The sequence below is a fragment of the Doryrhamphus excisus genome, linkage group LG7 (assembly GCF_037039965.1).
Source record: "Doryrhamphus excisus strain RoL-2023G ecotype Guam linkage group LG7, RoL_Dexc_Guam_v1.1, whole genome shotgun sequence".
Classification (NCBI taxonomy): Eukaryota; Metazoa; Chordata; class Actinopteri; order Syngnathiformes; family Syngnathidae; genus Doryrhamphus; species Doryrhamphus excisus.
Window position 1 is genome coordinate 22077183 of NC_136363.1, and position 10687 is coordinate 22087869.

Consider the following 10687-nt stretch of genomic DNA (forward strand, 5'->3'; position numbering starts at 1 on the left):
GCATTCCTCAACGCTCCTGTCACAACACTTGCCAGCGCGGTGGTAACAAAACAAGCTTGGAACAACACAGCAGGCTTTCCCAAGAAAGAGGGTGCGGAAACAAGCTCCTCCTGAGAGACGTGATAGTCATCAGCCAGGAGAAAAGCCAAGGTATCCACACGCTGAACCTTTTTGGTTCCATGATGATTTGAGCCTTTGGGACTGACAATTGTGACACATGAAGGCAACCACATCTGGAAATGATACACGTTTATTTTCTTCACAACAATTTAAAGACACAATGTCGTCACAGCTGCCACATTGTCAAACATTAAAACTGCTCTTCTACCATTAAAAATAATATTTGCACATCAATGAGATTGTTGAACTGCAAAGTTGGAAAACATTTTGAGGCCAATTATCGTAGCTGCGTCATTGTTTGGAGCCACCAGGTTGTGGTCTCCTTGCCTGACATCTGCTGAGCCTTGATCTGATCTTAAGCGCTTGAAAACAGGATTACGCTTAATTCTCCCAGTAGCATGTTCTGGTGGCTGGCAAACAACCTGGCGGCAAAAATAAACACACACAAATACTCGCACGAGTCTTGGAAGCGCTTTAAACTGGCAACAGAAGATCTGAGCGTAAAAAAGTCAGTAGTTCATGCCAAGGTTATGGCAACTTGAAACATGTAACATGTAGGCACCAAAGACAGGAAAGATCGTGTTCACAAGATGGGACAGTGTTGACCACAAAAGTTGTACATAATATCCAAGACATCGGGCTCCTGTAGATGCCTGTTCACGACTCCATGACCCTTCCCTGGCTGCGACACCACCACATCACCGTCCGCCGGAAGGTTCACCAGCGGGTGCACCTTGTTGTCCATCATCTTAAAGTCCCCAAAAGCTGAACCGTTCCTCTCTGACGGCGCTTTGGCGCTCTCCGAGCTGTCCTTTGCTTCCGGGTCACCACTCGCCTCGTTCTTGCTCGGGTCATCCAGGCAGACCTCCGAGTCGCTTGTGTGGGGCAAAGAAAAATAGGTGCACCGTTTGGACCTTTTACTGTCTTCCAGTTGGGACGTGGTGCTGAAAAGGGAGTAGGGCGTGTTCTCTTGCGTGTCTTCACACCCGTCCTCGTCTTCATGGCAGTCCACTAAGTTCTTGTTAATACCAGTCGGGTCTGAAACGGACTTCCTGATCAGAGTGTTCTCCCTGATGAGCCACCGACCCGCGTCGATGGGTACGCTGTCTCCAGGATCCACTTGTGCGTTAAAAGCGATGCATCGGGTTGCCTCGGTCAGGGTGTCCAGGGCAGTCGTGGAATTGAAGTAAGACAACTCAGAAGCCGCCTTGGACCGGGCCGTGCGCAAGGGAGATAAAATGCTGGAGTGCTTTTTTGTCGTGGGTGCGGATGGAGGCCTTTCTACTGCATCCTTCTTCCCGTATAGCCTCTCAATGGTTCTCCTCACAAAGCCTTTGCTGATGGACTTCCTTGACGAATCCTCTTCTCCGCTGGACAGTTCACCGGATGTTTGAGTCTGATAGCCACCACTCTCTGCTCTAAACTCGGACGGCTGTGTTGTGTTCAAGGCCTGCTTTTGTTTCGGTACATCTGCAGAACCCTTGGCCAGAAACATGTCCCTGATGGACTTGACTCTGTTGCCCTCGTGCTCTGTGGTTCCAACTCCACTTGAGTCGTAGCTAAAAGACAGAGATGACTGAGGGGCGGATCTGCTGCAGTGTTTAGATGTTTCAGTGGAAAGCTCAACATCTGACACCAGGGAGGCCTTTTTGGTATGTTTATGGTAACTCGTACTCTGTCTTTCAGCAACCTGCTTTTCCAGAATACTGATCCTCGCCGCCACCGGTTGTGATGTTATTTCTTCTAACTGATCGAGTGGATTGTTCACTTTATCACATTTCATGTCATTATGCTCCTCTCCCGAGCCACACTCTTTCTCGTAGAAGCTTAGTTCCTCCTCCATGGAGCTCCTCATTTGCTCATGTTCAATCACCGACTCTGCACCGACTCTACAGCTGCTGTGGTCGTTCCCACTGTCATCTTCTCCAAGGCTGCTTTGCTTCGTCATGTCATCAGCTCGATCAATCAAGCTCATGATGTCTGGATCCAGTTGCTGACCTCTCCCTGGAAGGGAGTCGCCAATTAGTATTTTAGCCATCGAAATGTCCTCCTGAGTATCTTCTTCCATATGTTCCTCCTCCTCCAGGCTCTCCTGCTCTTCCTCTGGACCAGATTGACTTTCTTCGACAATAACCTTCATTCCTGTATGTTCAACCTCAGGTGACACTGGCTCGTTCAGATGGATGGGACTTTCATGGAGACTTATCACTGGCGTTTCATCTCCATGATCTGCTTCCTCTTCTGAGCATCGTTCAGCAGCAGTATCAGAAATGTCATGGTCCAGGTTGATCTTCTGCTGTTCATGGTCAAACTCATGGTTTTCTTCAGAGTATTCCTTAGTCCCGCAGCCCTCAGCTTCACTGTTTTCATCGATCATGTTCTCATTTCTGTCACTGTCACTACGAGAGCCCGCTGAGAGAGATGTAAGTTCCTCTTTAAGTATTTCAGGGATGTCCAGCCCATCGATGAAGTCATCAATGGCCTGCTCTTCGGTCTCACGTCCGAGATCTTTCTCCGAACCGCTCGGCGTTGAACTCTTATATTTATCCCCCATCTCCTGGAAGCCCCTCCAGCTGTCCAGTAGCTGCTTTGTTGCTGACTTTTGCAGCTCAGACAAACTATCCTTTAGCTGCTGGGAATCTTCCATGCTTGCGATTTCTCGTAGGGAGTCGATCATCTTCAGAGCTTCGGCGCAGCTGATGTTGTCGGCCCCCAGCTGGTCCACACTGAGGTGGGAGATGCTGTCCTTTAGTGTCATGATGGATAAGAAGGCGAGGAGCACTTTGGAAGAGGAGCCGAAGGTGGAGGCCACATGCGAGGAGAAGTCCGGCAAGCTGTTGGACTTTTCCAAGCAAGATGAACGTTTGTTTTGGGTGATTTGCCTGATTGACTTGATGGAGTAGCAGACCTTGTCCAGGAGGTCTTTCCTGTGTGACCGGTTGATGATGTTTAACGACTGTGCTTGGAATTCCATGTCCATGATAACTTTCTCCTCTGTCTCCTTATTGGCATCCATCTGTTTTGCATCTGGAGACGTGGAACATGTTTTGTCCTGATCAATTGGCGTGTTTGTCCTCACAGCCTCTGTTGGACTATCTGAGGAGAAGTTCCTGGAAAGTATCTTTCTCTTTGACTTACGTCTAGCTGGAGGGGACGCCAAGTCCATCGACTGGGAACATGTGGACTTTTTGGTTAGCTTGGATTTGGCCAGCATCTGCCTATTCTGTGTCGAGGGGCTGGTATTTGGTGACACGTGTTTTGGCACGCCCATATTTGGTGATATTTTTTTATCCATACTGTGTTGATGGAATGATTGTTGTTTTTTATCTGGAGGTGGACTGTCCAAGATTTTTGGGGGTTCAGTTGTGGATTGCTCCCTTGGGAGATTATTTGGAGATGTTGGAACCTCACTTGATGGAATACTGACTGAAGACAACCTTTCCTCAGAAGTTAAACTATTTGGAGATACAGTAGAGCTGCTCTTTGCAATGACTGACTGTTTGCTAAATGTCTCTGAAGCCTCCAGAGATGAGATGTCACTGGTACATAACTTGTCCAGGCAAGCCTTTCTGACAGACATGTGCCTCTCGAGGGACACGTTGCTGACCAAGGGAGCCCTTTTGATGGATGGAGCTCTCTCCAGTGTCTTAGGAACATCATGCTGCAGCAGTTTAGTCATTTTCATGACGTGCTGGCTGTGCGGTAAATCCTGGCCGGGTGTGGGATCAACAGATGGCAGGTGATTATCTGAAGTTCTCCCTGGTGGTTGCACGTATGGTGGATTGCAGGCCACAGCCTCATCTACGTTTAGCAGGTGAGATTCAGCTTTGGACTCTTCTAGGTGTTCCTCTTCAGGTGGAGGAGGTAGAGGGAACTCCATTGAGAAGGTTTCAGAAGGCTCTTGGATTCCTCCGTTGACCATTGTATGGCCGTATGCTGGCATCTCTGGTCGGTTCATTTTAGGTTCAGGTTTGGTTTCTGCTGCATTATTCTGAATATTGGTGTTGGATGCAGCTAATTTGTTCTCTAAGGACTGGATTCTGTATCTGACAGAAGTTACCTGCACATCCTCGGGCAATAAAGGTCCACTGTTAGTTTTCATGTAAGCCACCTCTCTGTCTTGGTTAGTATGGGCTTTCTTCAGCCAGCTCTCCACGTATGCATTAGCTACAGAGCTGGACGAGTCAAAAGCAGGCAGTGACATTTGTTCGCTGACTTCATGGCGTTTGTTTTCCCTCTTCCCTCCAGGTACAGACGTCTGCTGAATCAGTACGCCCTTTGACTCGGGAATATAGTTTACCTGTTTTGTTCGGTTGTCTGGTGCTTTCAAGGCCCCCTCCTCGCTTTGTGTCAATCTCCTTTTCAGCTTGGATTTGTTTTTTTGTGATTGTAATTTATTGCCATAGATTCTTCGTAGGAACCCTGCACTGGAGAAGGGTTTTGCTTTCTTGTGCTTCACTGCAGATCCTGATGAATTCTGTCTTTTACCTGCCGACAGAAGCCGTCTAAAGCCTTTATTTTTAACTTGGGGGCCCCTTCTGGTTTTGTTGGACTTTAGCTGAGGTTGAGTTTCTTTGCCTTTGGGGGACTTTGGCACTTGTTGCCTAACTTTGATTCTGCTATGTTTAAGCGTAGTGACTGTCTGGTTCCCAGCCTTCCAGATGTTAACAGACCCAGAGGCCGTTGATGGTCTCCAGAATTCAGGTTCAAAGTTATTTGTGGAGTGATGCCCTGTTTCTGAAGTAGCCGGTCTGGAAAAGGACATCCCATTTGTGCAGACATTTGCGTGGAAATTATCCTGACAAGTCTGTTGTTCGTATATATGTAAGACTGTTTCAGTCACTTCCTCCCCACTAGATTCAATCTGCAGGATCTCAGACGATTTATAGGATGACATGTTTGTGTTGTTTAGGCCGTTGGCATCCATGGAACTTAGTCTTCTGGGTTTTGGGATTGGTCTTGTGCTGCTCTGCTTGACCATGCAGTAGTGCTCCATCATTGCGCCATCATCTTCCACGAATGTGTAAGAGCCAATGACTCCTTCGTGACTCTCCTCTGCTGTCTCTGATCCAACACTCTCAACAGAATCTTGCTTTTTTCTACATTGTTTATGTCCAGGGGTCTGGACTGTCCTGGGAGAGCCGTAACTCGGCTGTATTTTGATGTCATCATCTTCATAACTGCTTTGACTGAAAACTCCATTCCCGAGCAACGGCGGGTCCTCGTCTTGGTCATCATCAGTCTTGTCCTTGCTGATGGTGTCACTGGAGGAACCAGGGTTATGTAAATCCATGATGTCCTGTTGTGACTCCAGCTCAGGCAAACAAGTCATGTTAAGCTGATTTGCCACACCAGAACGTGTCAGGGTGGTCGTCCAATGGAGGGTTTCTTCCTCCTTGATTGTAAGCCGCACCTTCATCTCCACCGTCATGCTGCCGTCCTGGTTCACCCGAAAAGACTTCTCAATGTCGTCCTCAGCCGGCGCCTCGACATCAGCATCCGTCTCTGCAACGGACTCCAGCACATGTCCGGACTCGTACTCGATGGAGTTGGTGGGGTTGCTGGGTATTTCGCATGAGCTCTCCATGAGGGAGTTGTGGATCTTGTTCACGATGTACCTCTCCGAGGATGTGGAGAAGTTTCTTGACTTGTATGACAAAGACTTCTTTTTACCTTCAGGTCAAGTTCATGGAAGGTGATGGTTGAAAAAGGTCCATGGAGGCATGGAAGAAGGAAAAGCGAGAGGAAGAGTTAGACTGACGGCATATGTAGGTCATCTCGGGTGTTCTGCATGATATCATTGGCTTAGCACTTTCTCAGGCTTTATCTTATGCGAGCAGGTAGATTACCGCATAGCACGGGTCGTGTGACTGAAGCGTCCATCAGACTGACAGTCTTGAAATGAATTCAACTTACGGCTCAAAGCCTTCAGTCTCCTGGCAGACGGCCGCGTTGACGCTGGTGATTTTTGGCTGTAGTAGTTTGCGGGCCTGAAAGGCTCCTTGCCTGCAGCCACCACCATCCCTGAGCACAGGATCAGTCCCGGGAGTCCTTCCACCTGCAGCGTACAACGCAAAAGTGAAAATGTTTTGCATCTGGTTGTACGTTGAAGTGTAATAAAAGTACATTGCACCTTGCAGTACTGCAAGGTTCTCCTTGACCAGTAGCCTTACAGGGCAGTATCCCACAATGCTGTGCGTGGGATTAGGGTGAGTTACTAAAGAAGCTTAGCACTTTCCCCTTATGGGGTTGCCGTTTACAGCGCAGGTCTAACTAAGTCCTATATGGGTCATTAATGCTGCTTCCCAAACAGGAAACTGTACTGCACTTACACGTCTGCCGTCAGGAGTGTGCAACTTCACCACATGGAACTGCAACATCTCTGAAATGTACTCCAGAATCCACTCAAACGTCGCCGTGCTCCTCTTTCGGAGCACCACCAGATGTTTGACAGAAGGGTCCCCGTTGCGGAACACCAGCAGCCTTTTGGGCGTGTGCACAAGCACCGGTTCCTGCCTGCGCATGGTCCAGCCCGGGAAAGCCCTGGCCAGCGGCACCGTCCGGCGATGGCGGTGGGCGCTAATAGGCCTGGCGTGGTACCAGGGCGGCAGCTTCTTCCTGGCCAGCGCCAGGTTGACGGGTTTGACCTTCCGGCTGTCGGAGCAGATGTAGGACTTGCCATCCTCCAGCTCGTCCAGCGTGTTGATGGCGTGAACCCCACGTGGGGTGGTGATGTTCCTCACACCGAATGGCAGGGGCACCTTTTTAGACAGGCTGTCCAGGAGCGCGTCAAACGTCTTAAAGGTCCGATTGTTGACCACCATGCGTAAGCCACTGAACTGAGGGTCTCCGCTCTTGTAGAAGCATACCCTCTTTGATAGAATGGGGTTGATGACATTAGGATGGCGAGGGGTCCCGAAAGTGTGTAGACTCCCCGATGACTGATCAGGGGGGATCCTGCGATGGGCCGTGTCGTTCATTGTTGCTGATTGGCTGTAAGAGAAGAAGATACAAGGTTGATATTCATTATTCCCTTTTTTGGGAAGATTCAATGTTGTAAACATTTGTAACTTTTTCTCTCTTGCAAGTTTTAGGTTATGAACTCCAACCAGGGGGACGTTTTGAGCTTCAGCATTACAGACGGTAAAGTCATCATGTCCTGGGTGAGTTCTTTTAACTATATCTTCAGGTGTATTATGTATTTTAGTTTTACATTTTGTTCTTTGGATTAGTCTTCGGCATTTTTAAGACAAGCTTTATTTATGTCTTAAATGGCTTATTTCTCTCATTGTCTATGAAATTAGACAGTACGAGTGTAAGGATGACTATAGGGGTGTTATTTCATATGTAGAGGGCTCTAATAATGCAAAAATCTGTGTTTAGATTATTGTAAATAGGCTTTCTATGGCATAAATACACCAAAATATTCCATATTATTGGAAATTCGCTAGTCATGGTCTGGTCGGCAGCCAAATAAACATGATAAATGAGGGATTATTGTATAGAAAATGTATCATATGTACTTGTATGTCAGCTAGGAAGGTCATGAATACTTTGGAAAAAGTCAGGAAAACATGATGATCAAATCATCATTGTTCCTCGCCAATGAAGGTCAACAAACTGGCCGAAGTACATTTGCTTTGGAGGCAACTTCCTGATGCGCAAACACCTGAATTACGTCAGGCGAGCATATGTTGTTTATTTCAAGGAGTCATGGCTGCCTCGGCTAACGTGATCTGACCTTTGGGAAAGCTGCCAGAGTGAGAAGCATCATCATCTTGTAATTAGCTGGTTAGCAACATAGTGCCATGTTCAGCAAATAAAACTGATAGTTATTGTTTTAATGTTTAGAACTCCTTAACGACTTCATTAGAAATAAAAATGTACGTATGAAGTCTTGTGTAGCTCAAAATGTTAAATTATTGTTTTGTTTTTCTGATTTAAGAGCGACAAATTGCATATTGCAATAGATAAAACAGTCCATAACAAGGTATTGTGGACATGAGTTTTGTTTGGAATCGAACTCACCTAGGTGGCGGTTGTCATGGTGAAATGTTGTCATCGGTCCAGGCTCTGTGAAGCGTCCGCACCGTGCTCTCCATCCTGATGGCTGCCCAGGCTCTCGCGCAGCAACACTTTATTTCGGGAGACACCACGGCGGGTAATTTGCTTAATCTTTGCCCAGCTTTAATCTCCACTGCGAGTGCAAATCCTCCTCACTCAGGCCTTGCACACAAACACTTGCTGGAAGTTGGCGTTAACTCACAGATGTGCGAGTCTTAATGTGTTGGAGTACCTCTCCAGAGGGGTAATATGTGTGATATACGTACTTTATGTGCTCCTTTAGCAGTTATGACAGTAGCAGAGTTTGTGCTGGATTGTAATCTCATTGACAAGCTCTTATGATAATAAGGATTAAGGAGTTCTTCACTCGCAGGACCCTCTAAGCAGGAGGGCTGCTTTGCAATTGGAGGAGGCGGCGAGGAGGGCGCATCATTGAAAGCAATATCCACCGTCCCAATAGAAATGCTTTCCCAGAGACCAGGAAGTTAAGCAGGGTCCGCTATATTAGCTATATTAGCTATATTAGCTTAGCCGGTGTGCTTGAGGTTGCATAAGAACTATTCCTGTCGTGGCAGGGATCAGCCCACCAGCGATGACTTCATCCCCGCTCGTCACTGGAATGTGCCGAAGCATAACGGAATCACTCCCAGGTGTGTGTTTGTCCAATGCTGTTGGAAAGAATTCCTGCCAAGATGGAGGAATGCCAAACCCATGACCCCCCCCCTCAAAAAAACAACAAGCAGGGAACAGAAAAATGTGAAAAGTTCCTTAAAAAGGAAGTTGGAGAGGCGGGCGGACCAAGGGTGGGGGGAACAATGGAGGAAACCCCCCGCCAAAGAGTAAACAGGTAGGCTGGAAGAAGCCTGCATGCCCCTCATTCCTGCAAAGATAAGACAGCGGCAAAAAGATATATCCTGCTAAACGAACATTCCTAATTAGCAGATAATTGGACCACACTGCCTCGTATTTTAGTTTTGTCATAAAAACGATGTACATTTAGCTTCATAGGCTGTAGTCAACCAAGTGACAGAAATTATTCATTTTTAAAAACCCGCTCGAGGGTGAGGGGGGCGATGATCCAGGGCCACACAGACAACACTGGCATGGAAACAGAAGTTCAGAACATTTCTCCCACCTGGTTTAAAAATAACAAGGCAGCATGACAGCTCACAGCATCCATTTGTCACGCTGGCTTTTTTTCTTTCCTTCACGTGAAGAGCACGTGGTCACCGCCATGACAGACATATCGGCCTCCACCCGCCGCTATTTTTACGCCTGGCCCGAGCTAATTGGCGCCACGCGAGATTCAAACCTATGTTGTTAATGGGAAAAAATGTGTGATATGTTTGTGGCCCCGGTCCCCCGCCTATATTTGTCCTCTGTGCAGCTGCTCCTCCAGATCTGTCCTCCCGTCCAACGCCGCCTCGGCGAGGGCTACCGACCGTAGCGTCACGTGGAGCATCTGTCGCAGCTCCTTCTGGAGGCCGCCGTGCGAGAGAAGCGGTTAACATTCCCAAACCTCGCAGCTGCCAGGAATTCAATTAGAAGGCGCGCAGCTGCACTGGGACCCGCAGCACTTCAATTACACGCCAGGCATGCCGTTTATCAACTCTAATCCTATTAAATATTGTATTTTTACATCTTTCATTCCTGAATTCCACTTCTCACTCAGGAGAGTGGAAAATGCGCTGATGCTGCAAAATTCTTCACTTCCGTGAATTCCTGCCGCGGGGTCACGCCACCGCCCCACCGGGTCCACTTTGAGGGGTCGCCGTGAGTGATGCCAAGCGTTTAATCTGCCCGGTGACTTCCCAGTGTTTCCTGCTCTCCGAGCGAGAGATAAGAACGCTCCACAGCGCGGTAAATCACTCCACACACTCCCACTCATTCAGCACGAGCATCGTTATTCAATTGGGGGGGCCTTCCTTCCCACAAAGCAGTATTTTTTCTGTTGCATCATTTGCACGAGCGATAGCTACCTAGCTAATTGGTAAGCTAATACCTAGCTTACTGAAACTGTAAATCAAATTCAATGTAAGACTAATAATTGATGTCAAATATGACCTCAGCATTTTTTAGCGTTTCAAGCTGTCAGTCTCCGTTTGTTTGCATGTTTGTGCATGGACTACCTGCAAACATGGCGTCTGTTAAAAATAACATAAGATGGCCGCCGGAGTGCGCGGAGGGCGCTTTAAGCGACATCATCAAGCAGGCCCTTGGCGGCGAAATGAAAGTCAAGATATGCCCAGAATGCGGCAGCCTCCTCGCGCCACATGACATGCTAGCTTTGCGAGGCCCGAGCCGGGCGCGGGGCCAGTCCACCTCCTGACGGGACGAGCCGACTGCCAGAGAGGCAGATAGCGGCCCCGGGCGAGGAGTGATTTATCCGTCTGTGACTGGCATCCTCTGATTATAAGGGTCAGCGCGCCGAGACAGGCGTCCTCCGCGTGGGAGACGCTGGCATCCCACATGGACTTTACACACACACACACACACACACAAT

General features: G+C 48.2%; 1 protein-coding gene and 1 long non-coding RNA gene across 4 annotated transcripts; one reads left to right on the forward strand and one right to left on the reverse strand.

The window, feature by feature from the left end:
- Window positions 1-232: 232 nt before the first annotated feature.
- On the reverse strand, window positions 233-8439 carry LOC131108521 (uncharacterized). The gene is made up of 4 exons (XM_058059527.2): window positions 8149-8439; window positions 6453-7113; window positions 6037-6178; window positions 233-5793 (listed from the first exon to the last, which is right to left on the reverse strand). Exons 2-4 carry the CDS (start codon window positions 7098-7100, stop codon window positions 704-706), a joined length of 5880 nt encoding a protein of 1959 aa, XP_057915510.2. The 5' UTR covers window positions 7101-7113; window positions 8149-8439; the 3' UTR covers window positions 233-703.
- Window positions 4761-10038, forward strand: LOC144899578 (uncharacterized). 3 transcript variants are annotated; one of them, XR_013627852.1, is made up of 7 exons: window positions 4761-5522; window positions 5599-5685; window positions 5800-7283; window positions 8153-8281; window positions 8760-8834; window positions 9572-9777; window positions 9857-10038. It is a non-coding gene; the product is annotated as an uncharacterized LOC144899578 (long non-coding RNA). The 3 variants fall into 3 exon arrangements; XR_013627850.1 differs by having other exon boundaries at window positions 4761-7283; XR_013627851.1 differs by having other exon boundaries at window positions 4761-7283; window positions 8191-8281.
- The last annotated feature ends 649 nt before the right edge of the window (window positions 10039-10687 follow it).

Coding starts and splice junctions, on each gene's coding strand:
- LOC131108521 (XM_058059527.2), bottom strand. CDS start 7,100: ATGAACGACACGGCCCATCGCAGGATCCCCCCTGATCAGTCATCGGGG. Junction 6,179..6,452: donor ACACTCCTGACGGCAGACGT/GTAAGTGCAGTA, acceptor TGTACGCTGCAG/GTGGAAGGACTCCCGGGACT. Junction 5,794..6,036: donor GAGACTGAAGGCTTTGAGCC/GTAAGTTGAATT, acceptor CTTGACCTGAAG/GTAAAAAGAAGTCTTTGTCA.